At 37.7% G+C, this 26,044-nt stretch overlaps 3 protein-coding genes across 3 annotated transcripts; 1 reads left to right on the forward strand and 2 right to left on the reverse strand.

Annotated features, from left to right (window-relative positions):
- Positions 1-7,938: 7,938 nt before the first annotated feature.
- NEUTE1DRAFT_140946 (uncharacterized protein) lies at positions 7,939-23,061 on the reverse strand (the record flags this gene model as incomplete). Its single annotated transcript, XM_009856283.1, has 9 exons — positions 7,939-7,956; positions 15,771-16,556; positions 16,623-16,943; positions 17,008-20,660; positions 20,738-21,421; positions 21,499-21,705; positions 21,780-21,985; positions 22,084-22,294; positions 22,392-23,061. 9 exons carry the CDS (start codon positions 23,059-23,061, stop codon positions 7,939-7,941), a joined length of 6,756 nt encoding a protein of 2,251 aa, XP_009854585.1.
- A 546-nt stretch (positions 23,062-23,607) lies between these two features.
- Positions 23,608-23,834, reverse strand: NEUTE1DRAFT_118271 (uncharacterized protein; the record flags this gene model as incomplete). Its single annotated transcript, XM_009856284.1, has 1 exon — positions 23,608-23,834. A coding segment is annotated over one exon (204 nt), but the record flags the coding sequence as incomplete, so codon positions are not given.
- A 1,253-nt stretch (positions 23,835-25,087) lies between these two features.
- NEUTE1DRAFT_140947 (uncharacterized protein) lies at positions 25,088-26,044 on the forward strand (the record flags this gene model as incomplete). Its single annotated transcript, XM_009856285.1, has 4 exons — positions 25,088-25,129; positions 25,192-25,210; positions 25,280-25,801; positions 25,866-26,044. The coding sequence occupies 4 exons, from the start codon at positions 25,088-25,090 to the stop codon at positions 26,042-26,044; spliced, it is 762 nt and encodes a 253-aa protein (XP_009854587.1).

A 26,044-nucleotide genomic window follows, 5' to 3' on the forward strand; every position in this document is an offset into this window, starting at 1 on the left:
ACTATTAAAAACGTTGCAAAAGTAGCTAGTTTACAATGCTATTTAGCTTCTAGTAATAAAGTTATATAACCGAGGGTAGGGGGTGACCGGGGTTGGGGTCAGCACGTCTAGTATTCTTTATATTAGGATAAATAAATAAATAGAATAAATAATTGTAAAATGCCTTAAATTTTTAAATATTACTATAATCTAATCCCTTCTAGTTTCAAAGTTAAAGTCCCTTAAATTCTACTTCTATTTATATATATTATCGCCCTTCCTTTTTTTAAATAATCGATTCCACAATACTTCCCGCTCCTAGGATAATAAATATCCCTATTTAAATTTCTACCCGGCTCCTGAATTATTACAATATCATAAATCTCCTTTTATTCGAATAGAAGCTTTCCCCTTTCATACAACTTCCCTACGTTCTAATAAAATATTTTTAATTAGATTATTAATTACCCTAAAATAGGGTTCCTCTAAATCTTTTAATAGAGGATAAGGGTATTACTTTCTTTAAGGGTATTGTTATTTTATATACGCTATTACTATTATATATTTAATTTCTCATATTTTAAGACCGCGGGTAATATATATATATTAGGTTTTATTGAATTAAAAATTTCGGTCGCGGGGCAGGACTAACGATTTTTCTTAGCTGCTTTCTTTTTATACTTCTTCTAATTTATTTCTCTAGGGTAGTAATAATATAAGAATTAAGAGGGGCGTCCGGTAAATTACTCTTATTTATAATCTCTATTATTAATTCTAATACTTTTTTAATTGGGTTTTTACGAGGGGGGGCGAACGCTTACAACCTTTCGGCGTATATAATAAACACTATTATACTAGCCTTCTAGAAAAAGGGGTACTCCTTATAATTATAAATAAAATATCCCTTCTTTTTATATAATTTATAGTAAACTAATAACCTATCTTTATTCAAAGAATAATTTACATTACTAAAGCAATCTCCTTCATACTTAACTTTACTATAACGGGCGTAAATATTTTCCTAGTAATAGAATTCTATTGTATATTTAATTCCCTAATATTCAAAATACTACTAAATATTACTTAAAGTTTAGATCGGTTTGTAAAGGTATATACTACTATCCTAAAGGAAGAAGTTATCTTAGAAGAAGCTCGCCACCTTCGAAGTAGCGACTTCTATTAGGAATAAACTTTAATTCTCTCTATCCCTTCCCTTTTAAAACCGAATTTTTATAATAACCACCTCCTTATTTTTATCCCTAACCGCATTTATTATTACTTCTAATATAATATAATTATTAATATTATACTAAAGCACGCCCCGGACTAATATACTTATAATATTTATAATAATGAAAGCCTCCTTACTAAAGACTTCTATAATTTATACCTAATTTTATTAATATTAATTGCGTATAGACTTATTGAAGATAATTATATAATCTCTAAATATTAGTATTCTAATAGCTATTCTAATCATTAGACCTAATTTTTTCCGGCCTAGGGTCGTTACTATAACCGTCTTTATATCTTCGTTCGAACGGTTTACAAATTCGGTGGTAATAATTACTCCCTTAATAGTAACTTACTATTCGAAATTAAAAGCAACAAACTTTTTAATAATAGTAATATGTAATTATTAGAAGGTAATACTAATTTTATTTAGGATAACTTTCGCTATAATATTAGCCTATTATTTTAATACCTCTCAGATACCTTTCTTAATTTCCTTTAGAATATCCTTCTTTAAATTATTAAAATCCTTCTTAGTAATAAATTAGTTAGTTCTAACCTTATTAACTTCGGGTTATATAGACCTACTTTTTTTAATACGAATTTGTACGAATTCAAAAAGTAATTCTCAAACCTAATATTAGTCCTTAGTTGAAATAATATTATAATCCGCAAATTTATTTACTCTAATAATAAACTTCTTTAATATTTTATTATCTTCCTCCGTTTTATCTAAAGTCTTCGTAATAAGTATAGCTTCGGGGTTATTATATACGGAAATTTCTACGAGCGGGTTATAAACACTATTTTCGACCCTACGAGTACCGCTATTTATAATTATTAGTAATAATAATATAATATTATTACTATATTCGTTATAGGATATTGTAAAGGATGTAGACGACCTTCCCGAGTCGATTGTTATTGTTAGTTTTCGTTTTGGAGCACTCCTCGACCAGAAATCAGCGTTTCCGGTTTCGGCGTCGTTTAGTTCGGGTAGTAATACTATAGACTTCGATGCAATTTATATATTTCAAACTATTTATTTTAATATTATTAATTAATAAATAAGGGAAAGCTTTTGGAGGAAGTATAGCTAGGAGGGCTATATTATACGTAATTATGAAAATAATATTAATTACGGTAGTAAATCCTTATAATTTACTGGATGTTATAGTAATTATACTAATTAGGGTTATAGCGGCCACGGCAATTACAAAGGGCGCGGCGCTTATTCTAATAGTAGCCAACCCTCCCCTAATTAATAAGGCTATAGTAATACTAATTTATATACTACCGGCGCCGAAGGAGGTAGGGACGAAGAAAATAAATACAATATACCCGGTACTAATAATTAAGGAAATAGTTAAATTGTATGAATAGTCGTTTATAGAGATAATAAAGGCCTATATAGGAGAACCTTTAGAGTACTAATAAAATATTCGAAATAGTTGTTATTAATTTGTTACATAGTTTTAATTAAAATTTAATATTCTTTTCTTCTCATTTCCTTTTTGGACTATATAAAATACTATATATTATATTCGTTAATAGTAGCTACTCCGCCCTAATTTTTTTAGACTATACCTTATAAGGCGAAATAGCTTTACTACATTTAGGTTTATTCGTCCTAAGAAGTTTACGCTAGTTAATAGTATTATAAAGGGTTTTATTATTAGAGGTTTAGTTACGAACCTCCTTATTGGGCACTATATGGAGACTATTACCTTTTTAGTATATAATTCCTCCCTAATTTACCTAGTAATTTTGGGCCTATTATAGTTAAAGCGCTACAAATTATCTATTTTATAAATTAATAGGAAGGTTATATTTTTTAGTAAATATAATACTAGGTATTTCCCTACCGGAATACCAGCGTTCTTAAAAGTAGTACTAAATATTAATTATTATTCTTTCCTTCCTTAATATTATTAGGCTAGCGACCTAAAAGATAATATAGTAAATAACAATAGCTTTACTTCCCCTAAACGTTAAACGAAGACGGGGAATTATATTCCAAGGACGGAGGTATTTCCTTTAACCTTCAATTCCTAAAGACAGTTACTAAACGAGGGTATTTTAAGTGCTTTACTATTTAATTTAATCTTCTTACATTTAAACAATCTATTATAATCTCTTATTTAAAACCGACTCTAATAAGTCCCCCCCCCCTATAAATTCCCTAGAATTTTAAACGGAAATAGTAGATTATTTTAAAAAAATACGTAAATTTCCTATTAATTCTACTATTAAGGCCGGGAAGTTTAAACGATATTAGGAATTTAATTATAAGTTCGACGGGATTATAGGTAGTATAGAGACCGACTTAGAAGTTTATTCGATTAAAATTAAAATTGGGAAACTAGCGAGTATAAATTGAAAAAATCAATTAGTAGAAATTTAGAATAGCGAAGGTAGGTTTGTAATACATAAAATACCCTATTATAAATTTATTAAAATTAATAGGCCGGAGGAGCCGGATAGGAAGAATATAATCATTATTATTATATTCTAATATAGGCCTAATAAGGCTACTAAACTTAAAGAATCTAATTAGGAGATTATAATAAACTTCCCGCCCTCAATTAAAATTAGGAATTATATAACCGGGTTAACTACTAATATTAAAAAAATAATAATAGTATCTTCGGACTATTTAAGAGGGATAAGAAGCCTTTTACTAACCCTCCGGGTACTATTCTCTTATAGAGTATAATAATTAGTAGCCGGTTTTTTAAATATAGTTATATTATTATCCGAGAATAATAATTCTATCGACCCCCAATTACTTTATTTAAAGTTACACTACGGAAGTAACCCCCTAATTATAGAAATTATTATTAGGGAGTATCCGCTAGCGGTTATAGAGCGGGTCGATCCTATAAATATTACAAATATTAATACTATAATATTTAATTAACTTTGTAAATAGGAGATTTTATAATTATATTTTATAATCTACGCGGAATTTAAAAAAGCTTATAATCCTCCATAAAGGTAAATTATATAATAATTTTATAGAATAGATAATGTAGGATATTTACAAAGGCCGGGGGTAGTAATATAAAATTGAACTACTTAAGTGCTTCTACGGGTATATTAATACTTATACGGGGGATATAGAACTAGAGGAGCTATAAACTATAATTATTATTAATACTATACTCCTCTTAAGATATTTAAGCGAGAATATAGTAATTTGCGAAGTTATTATAATCAAAATTATAGAAGAGGATATATAGAAGTTCTATAAAAAAGCGGACTATTTAATTAAAACTAGTAAGGAAATTAAAGCGAAATTCCATTAAAAATATTAGAATGGGATTAAAGCTTTCTATAATTAGAACGCCGGAAAATTCCCCCCTTATATACTTATAATTATAAAATCGAATTCACTCTAAAGGAATAGCCCCCTAATACCTACTACTAAGTAATCTCTTTAATAAAAGCTTCTATTATTTAAAAATAGGTCGACAATTAACTTTAAAAAGGGTTTATCCAATCCTCCTAATTTATAGTAATATTACTATTATTACTAATTAAAAAGCTAGGAGGCAGAATCTACATTTACGTTAATTATCGAAGTATTAATAATATAACCCTAAAGATTCGTTACCCCCTCCTACTTATTAAAGAAATTCTAAATATAATTTATTATACTAAAGTTTTTACAAAGTTTAATATTATTATAGTATTTAATTATATTTATATTTAGGAAGGCTATAAATAATTTATTATATTTATTATACGGTTCAGCCTCTACGAATCCCTCGTATTGCCTTTCGAATTGTAAAGCGCTCTGAGTATTTTCTAGTATTATATTAATAATATACTATATAATATTTTAAATATTTATATTATTACCTACTTTAATAATATCCTAATATATTCTAAGAACTAAACCGAATATATAGTATATATAAATAAGGTCCTATAGTATATAATTAACGCGGGCCTCCAATTAAATATTAATAAATATAAATTCGATATTAAGCGAATTAAGTACTTCGGGCTAATTATTATACTAAGGGGTATTAAGATAGACCTAGAGAAGGTAAAGGCTATTGCCGAGTAGGAGGTACTATAATTACAATAATAGTTTTAATATTTCTTAAGTTTCGTAAATTTTTATAAGAATTTTATCGATTATTTTTCTATTATTATAGCCCCTTTATAAAACTTAATTATAAAATCGGCTATATAATCCTAGGGCGAGGTTTAATAAACAGTTTTAAAAGAAATAAAAAGAGTATTTACTATAGGACTAATCCTCAAAATCTTCGATTAATTAAAACTGATTATTATTAAGATAAATACTTAGAATTAAGCGTTAAGTGGTACGCTATCCTAGTATAACGATGAGAAAGTTTTCTATCCGGTAATTTACTTCTATTAAAAGTATTCGACGGCCGAATATATTTATAATATTTATAATAAGGAATTGCTAATTATTATTAAAGTATTTAAAGAATAGTCCCTAGAGTTTTAATATACTTAAAACGGTTTTAAAATTCTAATAAACTATTACAGTCTATAGATTTTTATTATAAATAAAAAGTTTACGTACCGGTATATATATTAATTGTATTTCTTTTCCTAATTTTATTTTATAATTAAAAATCGGCCAAATACTCTCTAAATACAACCCAATACACTAAGCCGGAAGCTGGAGGATATACCTAATAATATAAATAATAACCGGCTATTAATTACGAATAAAACCCTCTTCGACCCGTCTATATTTATAAACTATATTACTTTTAACGAATTTAATACCGAGGAAATATCCCCCAACGAACTAATTAAGGCTAATTATTATAATTCCGTATTCTATTAAAATATCGTTACTACTATTATTAACTTAAACTATTATAAATAGTTTAAAATTATTTAATACGAAATAAGGAAAATAGTATTTACTAAGTATTATATTATTAATAGACGGGTATATAAATATTCAATAATTATTTTAAACCCTGCTAACGCTACCCTTTAACTATAGTTTATTTAATACTATTGTAAGGTCGCGCCGGTAGGCTATTAAGGACGGAATAAAACGTATATAATATTAAATAGGTTTTTCTATTAATTGGATATAGATAGAATAGTACAATTATATTATAAAGTATATTTATAATATACGAAGACAAAATATTTTTCCTCTCCTCTAACAGGCCTTTTAAAACCACTACTAGTACCGTTCGTATTGTAGAAAAATATTACTATAAATTTCATTATATTTATAACCCTATATAAAAAAAGGGGCCGAGAGTTTAAATATATTACCGTTATCGTTAATAAATTAACTAAAATACGATACTATATTCCGGTAGAAATATTAATAGCCGATAAACTTACTAAGCGTTTTATAGATAAGGTCTTCGCCCTCTATAGGTTACAAAATATAATTGTATTGGATAGACGCTCTTAATTTGTATTATAATTCTAGAAGGTACTTATTTTAAGGGTTGGGTATTATATTGAGGCCTTCCTCGATTTTTTATTAATAGCCTAATAGATAGATAGAATACATTAATATAGAAATAGAATATTACTTTCATACCTATATAAATTAGACCTAGGATGATTAAATTAATTAGTTAACTCTTATTGAATTTATAAGTAATAATACTAAGTCGGACTCAACGGGCGTTTCCCCCTTCTTTACTAATTACAATTTCTACTTAGGATAGGCGTCGAGCCGGTATAACTTTACCCTTCCGGCCTCTTTAATTTATAATATATAGAGTATTTTGAAGCTAATAAAATTACTAAACGGTTTAAAAAAGTCTTTTAAAAAATTATAGTAATAATAAAACGTATATAGATATACTATAAGGAGAGTACTAATAATTATTATTCTAACGTATATAGTACTACTTTAAGGATAAAGTACTTTTTAATACTATAAACCTTACTATTAGCCGCCCCTAAATAAAATTATTACTCCTATAGGAAGGGCCTTTCGAGGTAGCTATAGTTGATAACTATTAAATTATACTTAATTTACTATTAAATATAAAATATAGGCGTACTTTCTATATTAATATAGTAGGACCGTAGATAAAGAAAGGTATACTAGGGTAGAATAGTACGTAAAATATCCTGGCTAATTAGGGGAAGGTAATAAAATAGACTAATAACGCCGAAAATAAAATTAAATAATCCTTCGAAGGAATTAATATTTATTATTTCGAAAATAATAAATAACAATACTATGTTATTTAGTACAAGCTATACGTATTAATTTAGGAATTCATTAATAATATAAAATATTATATTAATATCTTTTACGAATTCTATACTAATAATCTAAAATTCCCTATCCCTTTATAGTAGATTACTATAGAAAAAAAGTATAAATATATTACCTAGGCCTTAAATAAGGTTTATAACTATATTAGGCCGGGACTATTAATAATAATACTAGTTATAAGACGGTCGCTTCGATACTCGAAACCGGTTATAAATACCCTTAAACAGGTTATAAGTATAGTAATAGAGGGCCTTGAGTCCCTAAGGGAGGAGGATTAATATTTTTTTTTCTATATATTTTAGCGCCCGAAGGTATTTTAAGCCCGGGGTAATATTAAAAGGCTAGCCTATAACTATTATCTAATCGCAATATTACTACGGCTATAACTACTAATTAATATACGCTCTCTAATTAGTTAATTCGTTTAATTTTACTACTACTATAGCAGCTACTAGGCCAATACAAGCTCCTTAATTGGCTATTCGCTCCTAGAGGCTCCGGTTATATATACTAAGGATGCGGCTTACCTTCGCCTATATAGGATGAGTCGCTACATACAAATTCCATAGTTTCCCTTCTTCCTTGTACAATTATATAAATTATATTCTACCCTATACGTTCAGTATCGCCTTGCCCCGTAATATGTTCGTCGTTGTTTTTCTCCAATTTTTGAATTCTCCTTCTTTTCTTCTCTTTTTTCCCGCTAACTATATATCGTTAAATAACTTCGCTACCAAATTTAGGGATAAGGTCGGCAATAGTAAATTGGTACTATTAATTCAATTTATTTATTACTGCTACTAATTAGTAATCAAAGTATAATACTTACTTTCTATTTATTGTATCTTCTAATTACTCTTTTCGGTTAATAGTTATAAATTCTAGAATTTATAATAATAGTAGTAGGGTCCCTAACTCCTCGGAGGGGACGGGCCACAATTACTAATAGCTTTTCCGTTAGTATATATATTCTAGCCGATTTAATTTTAATTATACTATTCTTTAGTTTATTAATAGGTAAATAACTTCTAATTTATTATATCTGATTATAATTAGCTATTTAAATTACTATTCTTTAAATAAACCTTACTTAATCTATACCGACGAACCTTTCTTTAAAGGCCCGGACTCTTTTATTAAGATAGAAGTCGAACAGTAGATAAAAGGTTTCTATTTCTAAATTTTATATTAGTATAACTTTATACGCCTTAGTAATAATTCTTAAATATTTAATTTAGTATTTCGCTAGCCTATTTATAAGCTCTTGTAATTTCCTATAGGTTTCGGTTAATTAATAAAACATTAAAGCTTTATATATAATAATATTACAAATATATTTAGTATATATTTCCCTTATTCGAATAAAGGAGTAACCCTAGGTTTTTACTACTAATTTTATGGCATTTACTCTGGGGGCACCCGGGTCGTCTTACGGGGGCATCTAACCTTTTTGGGGCACCCATATTTCAATCCTTAGTATGTAATTCCGAAGTAAGATATCAATTACACAGTAATTTCCATAGCGTTACATGCACTACCAAAAATGACAGTGATGTCACGTAGAAATGTTTGTATAAAAGAAAATAAGTGATGAATCCAATTGATATTTACGTAGGTACGTATAGACCATTTTGGCCTGTTCTGGCTTTATAGTTATAGAAGTCTATAAGGTATGCTCAAAATTACCAAATGCTAGCTAGGGGGGGTGGGGGGAGGGTTGTACTTAGATGTGGAAATGGAGGTTCCACCAGCTGGTTTAGTTTGGCATGTTTGTAATAGAAAGGCGGCTGTACGATTGGTGTCTAGCTGTACTAAATAGTTGAAAGAATCAATCTACACGTTAAACCCTAACCCGCGTGGGTGCCCCAATAAGGTTGGGTGCCCCCGTAGGACGGCCCGGGTGCCCCCAGAGTAAACGCCAATTTTATAAGTATATTCGTTTAAATTTTTATTTTTTTACTTTACAACTTCCGTATAAGCCCGGAAATTGAATTTATAGTCTAGTTAAACCCTTAGGAATTTTATTAATTCTATAAATTAAAGTACTATATCCTTAAATTGCAGAGTTTCCGTCCTTGGTACCCTCATCTGTATAAAATATATTAATTCCGTTTTATTTACTTCGAATTCTATACTTTTCACCCCAATTTATTTTAAATATATCTCCTATACTATTTATAAAGTCCGGCAATTCTCTTCGGTAATACAAACTATTATAATAATATCAATATTATTTATAAAACTAACTATAATTATATTTGGGATTATTACTAACTTCTAATATAATCGAATAATAAAGAGAATAAAAAGGATAGGTAAGAGGGGGGGCTTTAAAGTACATTTACTATAATAGTATAGGGGCGAAACGTTTTATTATTAAAGGAGAGAGTACCTCTCCTATTTATAATAAAGTTCGCTACCTATTTAATAATTTATATTGGGAGTTACATTTCATGCAAAATATATAGAAGCTACGTATAATTAACCCTATTAAATATACCCTTCAAATCGAGGAATATAAAGGATATTATAGCTCTAAGTTTTTAGGCTATATAAATTATATTAATAATTACCCGGATTATAAATTTTATCAAATAATTAATTTAATTACTTATTTAATCGTCTAGTAAAAGGTTGAATTCTTTAATTATTTATATAACTCTTTTAATTATAAGGGCTTTAACGATTTTTCTAATATTATTAAATAGTAAAATAACTTTCTATACACCTACTAGCTTTTATTAGGTAATACTTTTTTTTAACTTTTTAAAGATAATTATTTTTATATCCTTAAACTATTATAGAAAGTATCCGAATTAAAGGCTAATAATTACTAAATATACTATTACTTACTAAAATAATCATTTATATAATTTTAAAAATTCTATTCAAATATTAATTAACGCCCGGGGTTTTATTAAGTACTATTTGGGAAAGAACGTTTTAAACGTCCTTCTTAGTAATTAGTTTACTATTAACTATTAGGTTGATACTACTCATTAATTTAGTCTTATTTAATAAATGTTTTATTGGAATATTTATTTTTAGGAAGAAGTAATTAGTAAAGCTTTTAATTTTACTACTATAATTTTCGATTTTTATTACCCCCTTACTAGTTCGGAAAGTTAGTAGTTTAAATAGATTTATTGGACGATAATTTCGGGTCTAGGCCTATTTTATTAAAGGCTAGAATTAATTTATATTCTTTAAAACCTCGATAATACCTTTATACTATATAACCTACTATACTTTCGAAATTATCTTCTTCTTTTTTATTATTATTATAACGAATTCTTTTTAATTCGATAGTATTTAGTATTCAAATTATATTTAGTATTTTCGCTACGCTTCCTTTATAGTTATTTTATATTCTAACGTTAATTAATTCGCTCTCTTTCCCTAACCTTTCTTCTAATATAGGACGAATTCTTTTATAATATTAGTAAATCCTCCGTCGAGCCTATAAAAACCTAACTCGAAATCTTCTATTTTATTAAATTTTTCTTAGGACCGAAATCTATCTCTCTATTGCCTCCTTTACTTTTATTATATTTATAAAATTCTAATTATAACCTCCTTTTGCGTTTACCTTCCTATTCTTTCTTCCTATTTGGATTTAAATTTCCTAAGGATAATAATTTGAATTAGTTTATTCGTACTATTACACTCCCTAATATTCGGCTTTAACCCCGGGTAATAAGTATATATAATTGATTATTCTATATTTCTCTCTCCGTATTATATTATTAAATTTTATTAATTTACTATAAAGGGTAAATAGACCAACCCTTTAGCATTATACCTATATAAAGAGGTATATAGCCCTTAAACTAATCTTATTCTCTAAATCCTAATTAGAATAGTAAAAAATAAAGTCCCCAATAGTAATAATTTAATATCCTACTAAGGGCCCGGTTATAAAGAATTTAAAGAGTAGGGACCCTTATTAATATTTTAATATTCTTTATATTAAAATATGTAAATAAACAGAATAGACGGTTGTAGGTTCCTTTGAATTTTCAAACGTTATTATAATTTAATTCCTTCCAACCTAGAAGTTAAAGTCCTTTAAATTCTATTTCTTATTTATATATGTTACCGCTTTTCCCTACTTTATATAATCGATTCCAAAATACTTCCCGCCCCTAGGACGATAAATATTTTTATTTAAATTTTCACCTAGCTCCTAAATTATTATAATATTATAAGTTTCTTTTTATTCGAATAAAGATTTCTCTCTTTTATATAATTTCCCCACGTTTTAATAAAGTATTTTTAATTAGATTATTAGTTACTTTAAAATAAGGTTCTTATAAATCCTTTAGCGGAGGATAGGGGTATTACTCCCTTTAGGTGAATTATAATTATATAAATACTATTACTATTATACGTTTAATTCCCTATATTTTAGGAGTATAGATGGTATACGTTTATTAAACCTTATTAGGCTAGGGGTTTTAGTTAGAGGGTTGGGCTAATAATTTTTTTTGGCCGCCTTTTTTTTACACTTCCTCCAATTTATTTCTTTAGAGTAAAATAGTACGGGAATTAGGAAGGGCGTCCGGTAGGTTACCCTTATTTATAGTCTTTATTACCGGCTCTAATATTTTTTTAGCCGGGTTTTTATAGAGGGGGGCGAATACCCGCGGCCTCTTAGCGTATATAATAAATATCTTCGTAATAACTTTCCCGAAAAGGGGGTTTTCTTTATAATTATAAATAAAGTATCCCTTCTTCCTATATAATTTATAATAAATTAGTAATTCATTTTTATTCGAAGTATAATTTATTTTATTAAAATAGTCTCGTTTATATTTAATTTCGCTATAACGAACGTAAATATCTTCTTAGTAATAGAATTCTATTGTATATTTAATTCTTTAATATTCAAAGTACTATTAGACGTTATTCGAAGTTTAAAATAGTTTATAAGGGTATATATCGCCGTTCTAAAGGAAGAGGTTATTTTGAAGGAAATTCGCCGCCTTCAAAATAGTAACTTCTATTAGGAGTAAGCCTTCATTCTCTCCGTCCCTTCGTTTCTAAAGCCGGATTTTTATAATAGTTACCTCCTTATTTCTATCCTTCGCTACGTTTATTAATACTTTTTAATATAATATAATTATTAATATTACTTTAGGGTACACTCTGGACTAATATATTTATAATATTTATAGTAATAAAGGCCTCCTTACTAAAGATTTCCGTAATTTATATATAGTTTTATTAATATTAATTATATACAAATTTATTAGAAATAATTTTATAGTCTTTAAATATTAATATTTTAATAGCTATTTTAATTATTAAACTTAATTTCTTCCGACCTAGAATTATCGCTACAGCCGTCTTTGTATTTTCGTTCAAATAATTTATAAATTCGGCGGTAATAGTTATTCCTTTAATAGTAAATTACTATTTAAAATTAGAAGGGATAAATGTTTTAGTAATAGTAGTAGATAATTATTAGAAGGTAATACTAATTTTATTTAGGATAGCTTTTGTTATAATATTGGCCTATTATTTCGATACCTTTTAGGTACCTTTCTTAATTTCCTTTAAAATATCTTTCTTTAAATTATTAAAATCCTTTTTAATAATGAATTAATTAGTTCTAACCTTATTAGCCTTGGGTCGCGTAGACCTACTTTTTCCGATACGAGCCTGCGCGAATTCGAAAAATAATTTTTAAATTTAATGTCGGTCCTCGGTCGAAATAATCTTATAGTCTATAAATTTATTCGTTTTAATAATGAACTTTTTTAATATTTTATTATTTTCCTCCGTTTTGTCCGAAGTTTTTACAATAAATATAACTTCGGGGTCGTTACATATAGAAATTTTTACGAACGGGTTATAGATACTATTTTCGAGCCTACGAGTACCGTTATTTATAGTTATTAGTAACGATAATATAATACTATCGCTACATTCGTCGTAGGATATCGTAAGGGATGTAAATAATCCTCCTAAGTCGATTTCCGTTATTAGTTTTTGTTTTAGAGCACTCCTCGACTAGAAATCAGCGTTTCCGGTTTCGGCGTCGTTTTTTGAAGGACCTAAATATAAGGAATAGACTTTTGAAAAGTTTATTAATTACATTTAAATAGGCAATAATACTCATTAGTACTACTATATTAAGTAGAAGATTAGGAATCCTACTTAGGAACCTATTACTAATATTATTAATTACGAATACTATTTCCAATAGTTCTATTGCGAAAACCTAAATAAGTTAATACCGCCGGGAGTTTAAAAAGTCCTCCAGCGCTTCGCTTCCGATTCCCTAATTGCCCCTAGCCTTCTAGAACCCCCGGCTACTCCTATACCGGAACCCCTGTATCGCCGCTCTAAGTACTTCTCATAAGAAATAGCCTCTATAACTAATATAAAGCTACTCCCAAATATGGTAATAACAAAGCTATTAATATAACAGTTAATAAGGACGTAGAGGATAACTATATTCAATATTTAATAAAATTAAATAATAGTTAATAGATATATAGTCCGGGAAGATGCCCCTCATACAATTAGTAGATTACAATTATTTTAAATAAGGATCTATTATTATATATATATATATATTTTTCAATTCTACAAACTTCTTTTGAGGAGGGATAATATTATAGAGCTAGCCTATAATATAGTTATACTACACGCCTTTATTCTAGAACTATTAACGGCTCTAGTTATGTACAATCCCACGTATGTATACGCGTACGGACTGGCCCAATCTAGGCTCTCGCCTATATAGCTAGTCCTCTACACACACTTTCCCTTCTCCTCCCTCGTACAACAATGTATATCCTACCTTACCCCCAACGGTGCCCTTATGCCCCGTGATAGTAGGGAAGTATCATAAAGTTAGCCTATATATCTTATATTTAATACTAGCGTATAGTAGCTTCTTAAACCTTTATTATTATAATTTTTACTAGCGTATTATCGGTAGTTGATTAATTAGAGAGCGCTACCTACCGCGGGTTTATAAACCCGCCAACGGCCGTCCTTATAAGGCTAGTCTTCCGGGCACTCGGCTACACTTCTCTTCCTTTCTCCTTTATACAATTATACATATTTATATCTACCATCTACCCTTTGCCTATAATACTTAGCCTTGCCTTTAAATTCCCTATCCTATACCCTTGTAGAAACTGTATTCGTACGGGGGATAAAAAATAAAACTTAACTATATCTTTTTATATTTTGAAAACCTTAATAGAAGGTAGTAAAGTATATTATATTTTTTCATCGTTCCCTCTATTGACTATAGCTTTTATAAGAGTTGTAGGTGCTTTGTAGCTTAAAGAAATTTAGAAAAAAGAAAGTAAATTATTAATAATAATAAAAGAAGTTTTTAGTATAAAAATCTAAAAAGTAAGATTTAAGTTATATTTAGAATTATAACATTCAAATTTATTTCTACAAATCCGTAATAAATCGAAGAGTAATCAAATACTACTCGCAACCCTTTATATTAAAGTCTAATTAAGTTATAGCTAGGAGAGTAAAAGTAGATCCCTGTATAAAAATAGAGTTTTATCTTTATATCAATAGAAGTTTTTTTATATTAATAGTCTCTATTTATTATTATATTAATCTTAGTTACAGTTTAATTACTTTATATATAAGTGTATAAATAGGTTAATAGTATAATAGTTTTCTCCACTTAGTAAGAGAATAATATAAATCATAAATTGACTGTTATAAAGCAACTTTCGAGCTCGGGTGACGCAGTGGTTAGCGTGTTGCTCTTATACTTGTGTTTCAGGATACTTGTTATGCAAAGGTCGCGGGTTCAAGTCCCGCCTCGAGCAGCTTTTTTTTTATTCAATTTGAGACTAAAAGTTGATTATCACAAATTTATTTTCTAAAAATATAACATTCTTTAGCAAATATTAGTAGAGAATAAACCTTATATAATACATTAATACTAATTCAATAATCTACAATATAATATTATATTTATATTCTTTTCTCCTATACTAACTATCTTTCCTTATGAGTCTCTTCTTATACAAGCTCGACGCTGTGTAGAGACTTGCTATTATAGTTAATTCTAAGCGTATAATATGTTTCTTACAAAAGACAGGTTTAGTTGGACCCACGGGTTCTTTTCTTGAAATATATATTGATTCATTGATAGAACAATATTGTGTCCCTGAGCTACTCCCGTCGCTGTTTGCTTTCACTTACAGTATACACGCACTAAAAGAGAAACTAAGGGAGAGACGAAGATGACATGGTGATATCCAGCACGTCCCTATCCTTGGAATGAGACGATCTTAGACTTTGCACATACCGCCTTTGCCAATGTTTGAATCGACCCGCTTGATAGAAGCTCCAGCACCTGAAGATTCGCTTCAAAGTCACGGGTAATGAAGTTGCGAATCTCGATAGCAACCAAAGAATCAAGGGGAAAGTGTGAGAGAGATCGTGTGATATCCACGTCCTCCGCATCAAGCATTAACACAGATGAAATCTTCTCTACCAGTCCTTTGCAGACGACGTCTTCGGCCTCGGTGAGTGATTTGGCATTCTTCAAAGTTGCACTGAACGACACAACCATGTTCAATGATGCATTCCTTGCAGCCTCATCCTCTGCTGCCATGCGCATGGCCTTGAATTTTGCATCATCGGTCCAGAACGGTCGCATTGTCGAGGTCATACGCATGCCGGTAATCGTATGATTGTTGCAGGCCAACGTGAGCTTTCCAGTAATGGCGGCATGCAACAGGGCGAGGACTTCTGCCTCGCATATCGTATCGCTACCAAGATTCCGGGCTACCTCAGCAGCCTTTTCCGGGTCTTCAGCCAGATAGCCGGAGTCGGAAACAGCGGTGAGGTCAAGAGATGACGCGGGAAGACCATGGGCAAGCCGGTACTGAACCAAAGAATTCAGAAAGCAGTTTGCGGCACTATATGCCGCTTGCCCACGGTTCCCCACGGCACCAGCTGCGGAAGAAATGGCCACGAAGAAGTCAAGTGGCGAGGTCAACAATGCACGGTGAAAGTTCCAACCACCTTGAACTTTACCCTTGATGACTTCGGTATAGTCAGTCCATGTCATTTTCTCGAAGAGAACGTCCTACAGAGAAACGTTAGCTGTAACCATAATCAGCTGCATGCTAAGCGAAGCGTTCACTGGACTTACGTGTAATACCATCGTGCCGAGCACAATACCTCTAATAGGGGGTAGCCCCTGCAGCCCAGTTCGAATGAGCTCGTCTACTTCAGTCTCGTTGACCACATTGCAGCGGCGGACATGAACGCTCACTCCCAGCATAGAGAGGTCTTCGGCAAGTTCCTTGACCTTGCCGGTAACGGAAGCGCTTCTCGAAACAAGAACGATGTTTTGCGCCCCCTTTCCTGCCATCCATCGCGCAATACTCCTTCCGAGACCACCGGTGCCGCCAACCAAGATATATGTTGCATCGGCATGAAGGAGGTCCTTTAACCGACGTGATGGCGGGGCCTGTGACCTAGAGTCAGCACTGACGTGATAGAAAGGAGGTGCAGTGTGGCCCTGAAGGACTTACCTTGACAAAATCAGACCCACTTAGAGCCACCACTGCCTTGCCCATAGTAGAGCCGCTTTGTTGCATCTTCAATGCACCCTCAATATCCGAAACTGGAAAGACAGATAGCGGGCTCGCCGACCGAACCTTTCCATATCTGAGAAGTCGGGCAACATCGGCAAACACGCGTTTGAGAACCTTTGGCCGTTCGGCCAACAGAGCAAAGATGTCAACAGAAACAAAGCTAGCGTTTCTCTTGGCAGCGGATACTTCGATTCGAGACTTTGAGGCAGCGTCCCGCTTGCCTATATCCACGAGCCGTCCAAACTTGCCGAGAGATTCCCAGGATTCCCGTAGACCATCGCCAACCAGCGAATTGAGGATAACATCTACCCCCTTGCCATATGTAGCACGGCGAATAGTAGGCCCAAAGCTAGTGTCGCGACTGTACAAGACATGATCGGAAGGAAGACCGAACTCATTGATGAGCAGCTCCTTCTTCTCAGCGCTCCCAACCGTTGCGAAAATCTCAGCTCCAATCATCTGAGCGAGGCAAATGGCTGCTTGACCGACGGCCCCTGCTGCTTGGTGAATGAGAACTGTTTCTCCCTCAGCCAAGCGCCCGACATCAACCAGGCTGTAGTATGCAACGCAGTATCCAAGGGGCAATGTGGCAGCTGCTTCAAAGGAGATGTGTCCTGGGACCTTGATTGCTAAGCTTGCAGTTGCCCTCGTTCGTGTCGCAAAAGCGCCTTGCGTGAGCGCTGCAACGCGATCGCCAACCTTGAAAGCGGAGATACTGCTCCCAACAGCGACGACAATCCCGCTTGCTTCAGCACCCGACATGGTGATGGGAATTTGGCCCTTTGCAGCCATGGCGTCCCGGAAACTCAAGCCGACAGCCTTAACCTCAATCTCAAGTTGATCAATTGCTAGTGGCACTTCCAGTGAGTGATCGTCGACGAAGTGAAGTGTATGTAAAGCACCGGGCGCAGATATCTCTAGCCTCAGAAGTCGGCCGTTGTCACCAAAAGCGGTTGGCTCTAAGGCTCTTGGATTTGTCAAGGTTTGCACTTCTTGGTCAGTTTCTCTGTCATGAGTGATACGCGGAGTGAAAAGCGATCCTTTCCTCTCCATGAACTCCAGTTCACTCATCGACGAAGAAGTAGACCCAAAAGCCATCTTGAAGACGCAAAAAACCATCTCTGCGGCCTTGGCTTCCGAGAGGGGAGAGGCCGCATCGAGATCCAGTGTAGCAAACCGAAGTGCAGTTTCCGAACGGATGGACCTGCTCAGACCGGTAACCATATATGCTTCCGGTTCGGTGCACTTGTCGTAAGCTCCCTTGACTACCCACAGAATGGCTTCAACCCCGGTCAAAAGCTTTTGTAAGCTAGAGAACTGCGATGGCGAAAGGGTGGCCAGGAGAGGACGAAGCAACTCATTTAGGAAGATGCAAGTCTTTCCTTTTGCATCAACTGTGTCAAGCTTACCGACTTCAGGTAATCTCCCCGTGGCTTGCTCAAGTGCGTTCGCCAACCTCAGAGCGACAAGCAACTGAAAGTTTGAATCCTCGTGAATGATCACAATTTGGGCACCGACAGGGAGCTGGTTTCTCATATGTTCAGGCTCCAAAATGTGTTCCCATTCAAGTTTGTAGCAGAGGTCACGGGGAGTGTTGTTTTTCTCTCGAGTATCATCGTTCAGCACAGGAGAGACTGTCAAGCCATCGATTGCGATTATGTTCTCCAGAGAACCCGCGGGGGCTGCAACCATGTGAACCTTGAACGGCCGATGAATGCCAGGATAGACCTCGCCCTTGCAAATGGCGCGCAGCGTATTTCCTGGCTCGTTTGCCAGCTGGGTTATCCTTCGAGATATGGTCACGTACTCAATCGCGGACGGTAGGTAAATTGTGTCAACTTGCCGGCTTCCGGCCCCAAGTACCGGCCAGTACATGCCAATGAGCGACTCGAGAAATGCGGGCTGTATCACGGCTTCGGTCAGGTACCCACCCGGCATTTCTTTGGCGACATCCGGAGCAACAAGATCTCCTGTTGACTGTGTATCGCACACGTTGATATTGTCGAGACCTTGAAAGGTAGGCCCGTACACAACCCCAAGCTTGTTGAGGGTCTCGTACATATGCTGGGGATCGATCGAGGCCCATTGTGCGTTGTCGATGGTGGGGGCGACAGAATGTAGGTGGTCTTCAAAGCCATCATCAGTCTGTGGGCCCTGTACCACATCATTGTCTGTGATTTTCACCGTCGCGATCAAACCGACGCAATGTTCTGTCCAACCTTGGCCAGAAGACCATGAGCAAACCCTGAACTCATCCCACGTCTCGGATGAAACAAAGATACCCTCCTGGTGCGGACGGAGACTGATTGTAACCTCGATGTCGTTGTCTGGTATCGCTAGGGGCTTTTTTATGGCAATATCTCTCATCTGAAACCTATCGAATGAGCAGTGTCTGCTTTTCGCCCTCTGGAAGGCGGCCTCCATAGCCATCGCAAGAAATGCGGATATGGGATATATGATCAAGGATTGAATTTTGTGATGGCGCAGCCAGGGTAGGTCGTCCAGGCGAACGATGTTGCGCCATGTGGGCTCTAAATCGCTCGAGTAGCTGGCCAAGGTACCGATAATGTCGCTCCTTGAACCAACCGCGTTCTTATGCATATCTGTCATACGAGATTCTTGCCAATACCTGGTTGAATGGTTCCAGGGATACTGTGGTAAATCTGTCAGCAGCGTTGGTGGTTTGGTTGTCTTTGGGAAATTGACGGCACCAAAATCAAGGTTTGCCCCTCTGGTGAACAACTGTGCAGCAAGTTCCAGAGCGGTCTCGACGGCGTTTCGTTTTCTAACAAGAACAGAAGCATATGGAATTTTTGGTGCACTTCCACCGACCTCTTTGAGTACCTGCTTGATAGGTCCTTGAAGCCCGGAATGGGGGCCGAGCTCGACAAGCATGTTGACCCCGTGCTTATGCTCGCCGACCGGCGCAAGCATGCTCTGCAACGCCTCACTGAAACGTACAGGACAAGTCAAGTTGTCAACCCAGTAGTTAGGCTGCAAATTGGTACTGTCAACAGGATGGCCATACAGAGAAGAGTGAAACTGCACGTCAGTTCGAGCTGGCGGCTGAAGGTTGGCGATGGAAGCACGGTAATCCTTGGCGACCAAGTTCATGTGGTGGGAATGGTAAGCGACATCGACGACCAGACGCCTGTTGAACAGCTGCCTCTTCTCGCAAATCCTCTCCAATTCGGCCAAGGCAGGTTCATCGCCGGAAATAGTTAGACTGGAAGGACTGTTGTAGCAAGCAATCCGGACTTCCTTCGCTTGTAGTCCTTCGATAAGGGTTGTGAATTCCTTCTTACTTCCTCCAACCGCCATCATGCGACCCTGAAGCTCAGGGTACTTCGTTTTGAGGATAGGAATCAGTCTACCTCGATGATAGGCAATTGCCATGGCAGATTCAAAGTCAATGATGCCCGCAGCATATGCAGCAGCGATCTCACCACTCGAGTGGCCTGCAACAGCAGTTGGCCGCAGGCCCCAGCCTCGTAGCAAGTTAACAAGTGCTAGTTGTACCGAAGTACATGATGGTTGGCTAATGTGTGCCTCACTGATCCTGCTGGTTTTGGCATCTTTTCCGAGTTCCTCTGCCAGAGTATTGATTGTGTTAGTGATATCCTGCCATATGTCTTTTTGGGACCTTGTGTTGGCGACCCATGCTTACCAAGAAGTGACCATTCCGCTCCAAGAGCGATTAAACAGGCATCGGCCTGCAAAATACTCGCACTGAACGTTGGATATTGCTCGTACAATTCCCGACCCATGGCATACCATTGAGCACCCTGACCGGTAAAAATAAAACCAAGTCTAAGAGGCTCGGTTTCTTTACCGGTTATCGCCTTTTCTCCATTGATAGCTTCGATTAACTCAAATGAGTTGATAGCGGGAATGGCAGCTCTCCATTGCAGGAGGGACCGCCGCTGCCCAAGCGTGTAAGCCAGGTTGCTGGTTAGATCTACTTGGAAGATCTCGGGCCTCTGCTCAAGGTAGACCACGATATTCTTCATCTGTTGCGAAAGGCCGGCCTTGTCATGAGCCGTGGCGACGTAAAGCTTGCGGCCCAGCCCTGACTTATCCGAAGCCATGAGGGTGTCATCATGGGAGGACCCCGAAGTTCTGGAACGCAGGAATGGTGCGGCTGTCAGTACAACATGGCCATTTGTGCCACCAAAACCAAAATTATTGACACTGATGTACTTTTTGCCGCGCGGCCACGGCCTTTGGGTCACCGGGATCTCTAAATTCCATTCTTTCCAGGGGATCCTCGGGTTTGGCTGCTTGAAATCATGGTTTGGAAGGATGAAGCCACGCTCAAGCATAAGGGCTGCTTTAATGACACCGGCAATACCTGGAGACGGAGAAGCAGGAACAAATTAGTATTGAATACGGCAGCTAATGTTTAAGGGTAGCGTAGTAATGACATACCGGAGGCCCCTTCCAGATGGCCAATGTTGGATTTCACAGAGCCGATCCATAGAGGGTTGCGTGGGCTTCTTTCTTGACCCAAAACATTGTGAATGGCAGTGGCTTCGATGGGATCACCAACCCTAGTGCCAGTTCCATGGGCCTCGACGAAGCCGCACAAATTCGGGTCGAGGCCAGCCCTGCCATATACTTTGCGTATGAGGTCCTCTTCAGATTGATAATGGGGGGTCAGTTTCTCATCCAAGTCAGATCAATTATCGTGGCTCTGGGTGCTGACTGACCTTGCGCTGGCCCATGTGGCACAGTGATGCCGGGCGTCTTGCCATCTTGGTTGAGACCAGTTGCGGCAATGACTGCCCTGATGGGATCCTTGTCCTTTATGGCTTGGTCCAGTGGCTTCAGGACAATCATGCCACAGCCCTCTCCACGGCCAAACCCCGTGCCTCGATTGTCAAAAGAAAATGAACGGCCGGCATCCGAGAGCAGTCTGTGACCGTGATGGTCAGAACATTGGAACGATCAGATGCAACCGATAAGGCGACACTACGATAGCAGGGGACGCCTTGCTGGTTGTATTAGACTCACCTGCAAGTCGAAAAGGAGATCCAGAACTCGGGAAGCATGTTGAGGTGACAGCCGCCGACCAAAGCGGCGCTAGATTCACCGGTTCGCAAGCTCTGGCAAGCCAGGTGTATGGCTACCATGCTAGAGGAGCATGCTGTATCGGCCGTGAAACTGGGGCCTCGTAGGTCGAAGAAGTGCGATATGCGGTTGGACTGCATGGCATATGCACAACCTTTTCAAGCCAATGTACAAAGCAGAGTGTCAGCCTTGCAAGGTCGTTGACGTCACTACCAGGTGTAGTTTCGATGGAGGGAACTAAAGAGACTTACCGGTTGCCTGGTGCATAGGTATGGTATCTGGGTCTCTGAAGAGATGAGATTCGTACTCGGGAAAGGAACCGCCGACAAAAACGCCAACGTCCTTTCCGGCAATGGTATGCTTTGGTATGCCAGCATTTTCGAGGGCTTCAAAGGTGCATTCGAGAAGAAGACGCTGCTGGGGATCCATGGAAATGGCCTCCTTTTCAGTCAAACCAAAGAATGGAGCATCAAAGGCAGCCGGGTCAACATTCAAGAAGTTGCCGCCGACGGGATTCAGAGTGCCGCCTTTGCCCTGGTTGGGATGATGGAAGCGGGCACTGTTGAATCTCTGCTTAGGAGTTTCGGACCAGCCAGACCGGGCCCTAGTGCAGAGCTCCCAGAATTCGGCCGGAGTAGAGACATTGCCAGGCATCCGACAGGCCATCCCAACAATGGCTATGGGCATATCGTGAACATGGCCGGGGGGAGGGAGAGGGGAACTCAAGCCGATCCCAGGTTCGGCAGTCCAGCTGCCATGGTCATTCCCTACGGCTGCCGAGAGGGCGTATTCGCCATGATCATGGCCGTTGTTGCTGATGATGTTATGGCTGTCACCGTTACGCACGTGAAAGTAACTGTTCCAGCTGTCGCCAGAAGGACTGGCGGTTGAGCTATCCGGCGTCACAGCAATGGGCGCCATTGGAGGTCAAGGAAGTCGGGTTGGCTTGTTTCTTTGTCAGGACTTTCGGTTGTCTGAGGAGGGCAGAAGCTTGTCTGTTGAGATGTGCTTGCAGGAGGGCAATACGATGGCCACAAGTGAGCAAGACAACAGAGCGGATGAATTGGACTCTTATCTGACGGCAGCTGGAGAGACTGCAGCATACAGGATGAACGTGGATGGCAAGGACGCGGGTGGTGCGAAGTTGGTTATGGACCACAGGCCCGATTTGGCAGGAAGTCAATATGCGAGACTAGACTAATTCCCCGGTGACCCTCCTGGGGAGAAGAACGGAGGCTGTCGACCGAGTCCCAAACCTGAAGTCTCCGGAGAAGCAGGCTGCTGCGGGGGGAGCTGCGATAGGACGGCCATGGGCGAAGGGAGCTTTGAACAGACCAGGCTGGGTGCCAGGGAGACGAAAGCCGATCCAGCTTGCGGTTCACTTGATCAAAGTCAAAGTGCATTTGCATCTCCATCCCACATCGTCCAGACTCCAGCGCCGGCAAGATGACCATCCCAGGCCCGTGTGTGGCGGCTAATCTCGCAGTGTGTCGTCCGTGTGAGAGTGTGTGGAATGACAGATCATCACAGGCAAGGTAGTCAAGGTGATTTGTCTGGCGAGAGGTTGGATCGATGAGGCCGGCAGGGTAGGCAGCGGAGGGACGGTGGGGTGGGAGTAACATGGCATCTTGGAGGGCGGCAGCAACTTGGCATATGATGCCACAGCAATCCATGATATCAATGCGACTTTTTTTTTCTCTTTTTTTTCTTTTTTTTTCCCCTCCCTCTCGATTTCCTGCGCCCGAGGAAGGCAATATGCGGACTGTAGTACAGTAACGAAGTACACTTAGTAGACCTGGTCAAGTCACATTACTTACCAGGCGCGGCTTAAAGGACGAATGGAAGGTGAGGTGGTGTTCACAGCCTCTATGGGAAGGAACAAGCCATGGTCGATGTCCGGGTGCTGGATGTTGACAGACACGGAAGTGACGAGTGAGTGAAGATAGTTGGTTAGTTGTCTTTGCCCGGGCAGGATGACTGAGTGGAAGCGGAAGGCATCGATGTCGTCGGGTTGATGAAGCCTCTTATCGATAGTAATGTTTAACCGCGCCCTGTGATTGGTGGCTTGATCGGTCGATGGTAGGTACTTGTCACGGCATTGATTGGGTTCACGGTACCTGAAACGAAAAGCAGACACGGCACTTGCCGCGCATAAATGCTAAGAGTCAGGCTCGAGTCAAGGTAGTCGATACCTCTAATCGATCTTATCCCGGTACTGACCCGCTAGGTGTAGGTACAGCTCTCCCCCATTCCCAAACAACCCCCCCGGCTCTGAGCAATAATCAACCAAACCAATTTAAGTTATCACTAACACGGTTTCTATCCATCCAACCAACAAGACCTCATCACCTTCTGTTAAACAATCATCTATCTGCAGCTCTCGCCAAAAAGCTTTCCCCCCGCCCCCCTAATGAAGTTTCATCAAGCTCAATCAATCTCTCAAGGCAACCCCCAACCTAAGGGCAATTTTTCACCCGATGCCCGATAATATCATCCTGATTAACCACGGCATATCACAACATCCTTCCAGCCGTCCACCCACATCGCGGCGATGCGGCTTTCATGTCCCCGCCGGCTCTAGAATCTGGAACCCTAGTCGGTCAAAAGGTCAAGGCCATCGGAACTTGCTGCCGGATATTTCCTGGGTGCTCAACCACAACGGCCATCTATCATACTTCCTCTACTATGGCGCCTAGCTGGGGATGCCCATGAGATCATACATGAGGACGGGACATACTCTGACCACGTAGATATATGTCATATGTCCTGGTTCCTATCATATGTACACGTCTTGGTCCAGACCGAGACCCAGGTAGTGTGGTCCATCTGATGCCCCCTCACCTTGACGCCTCCCCCCTCTCCATCCCAGGGCCTTTTATAGTCTTTTGATCTGCGTGATCGATCTCTATGCTCATTGCGACGAGAAGAAAGCCACCTACTTGTCGCAATGCGGTTTCTCTGTCTTCCGGGAGCCTATGGCAGCTCCGATGTAAGTACAAGGCACGCTTTCTTTGATGGACCGCCTTGCTGACCGGACATAATCCATGTCAGAAGTTCCAGGTTCAGCTAGGTAAGAAGGGCGTCAAATAGAGAGAAGCCTTCTATACAAGATATCCAGTCTAACAACACCTCAACCTAGCACCTATCGTCAAGGAGTTGACTGAAGATGGAACGGCTACCTTCCACTTCATCCACGGCCCCTGCAAAGCCGTGCCGCCCGAGGGCTTCGAGGCGTACTTTGGAAAGCCGCCCTATTACCGCTTTATCGAGCCCGACCGGGATGTGGAAAAGACCCAAGACGACGTCCTGGCCAGAATCAGGGACTTTCCCCACTGTGAGAGTCCCGAGGACACCATGCGAGAGCTGATGAGCGAGGGCGTCGCCACCTCACATCGCAGTACCGACAATGCACTCAAACATCTGATTAAAATCATGGATGAGCGCGGCCCATTTGATGCCATCATTGGCTATTCGGAAGGCGCCACTGTTGCTGCCACGCTTCTGCTTCACGAGCAGAGGCGCTTCAAGAAGAAGGGCATCAAGCCCATGTTCAAGTACGCCATCTTTTTCGCTGGCTGGCCCCCCGTCGACCCTGACACCCACCACATGATTCTGAGCGACGAATCCGACGTCGTGATTGAAATCCCTACATGTCATATTAGTGAGTAAAAGTGCCTACCAGAATGCCATCCATAAATACGTGGCTGACAGCGTCTGCACTCTAGTCGGCTCCTTGGACCCTTATGTCCATGGATCTTTGGCCCTTTACAATGTGTGCGATCCCGCTACTGCCTATCTCTTCGATCACGCCAAGGGCCACACGCTACCGCGGGACAAGGAAACTGTAAAGGAACTGGCTAATGTGGTACGGGAGGTTGCCTGCCTCTATGGAATCCATGCCTGA

The sequence above is a fragment of the Neurospora tetrasperma genome (genome assembly GCF_000213175.1).
Source record: "Neurospora tetrasperma FGSC 2508 unplaced genomic scaffold NEUTE1scaffold_6, whole genome shotgun sequence".
Taxonomy (NCBI): Eukaryota; Fungi; Ascomycota; class Sordariomycetes; order Sordariales; family Sordariaceae; genus Neurospora; species Neurospora tetrasperma.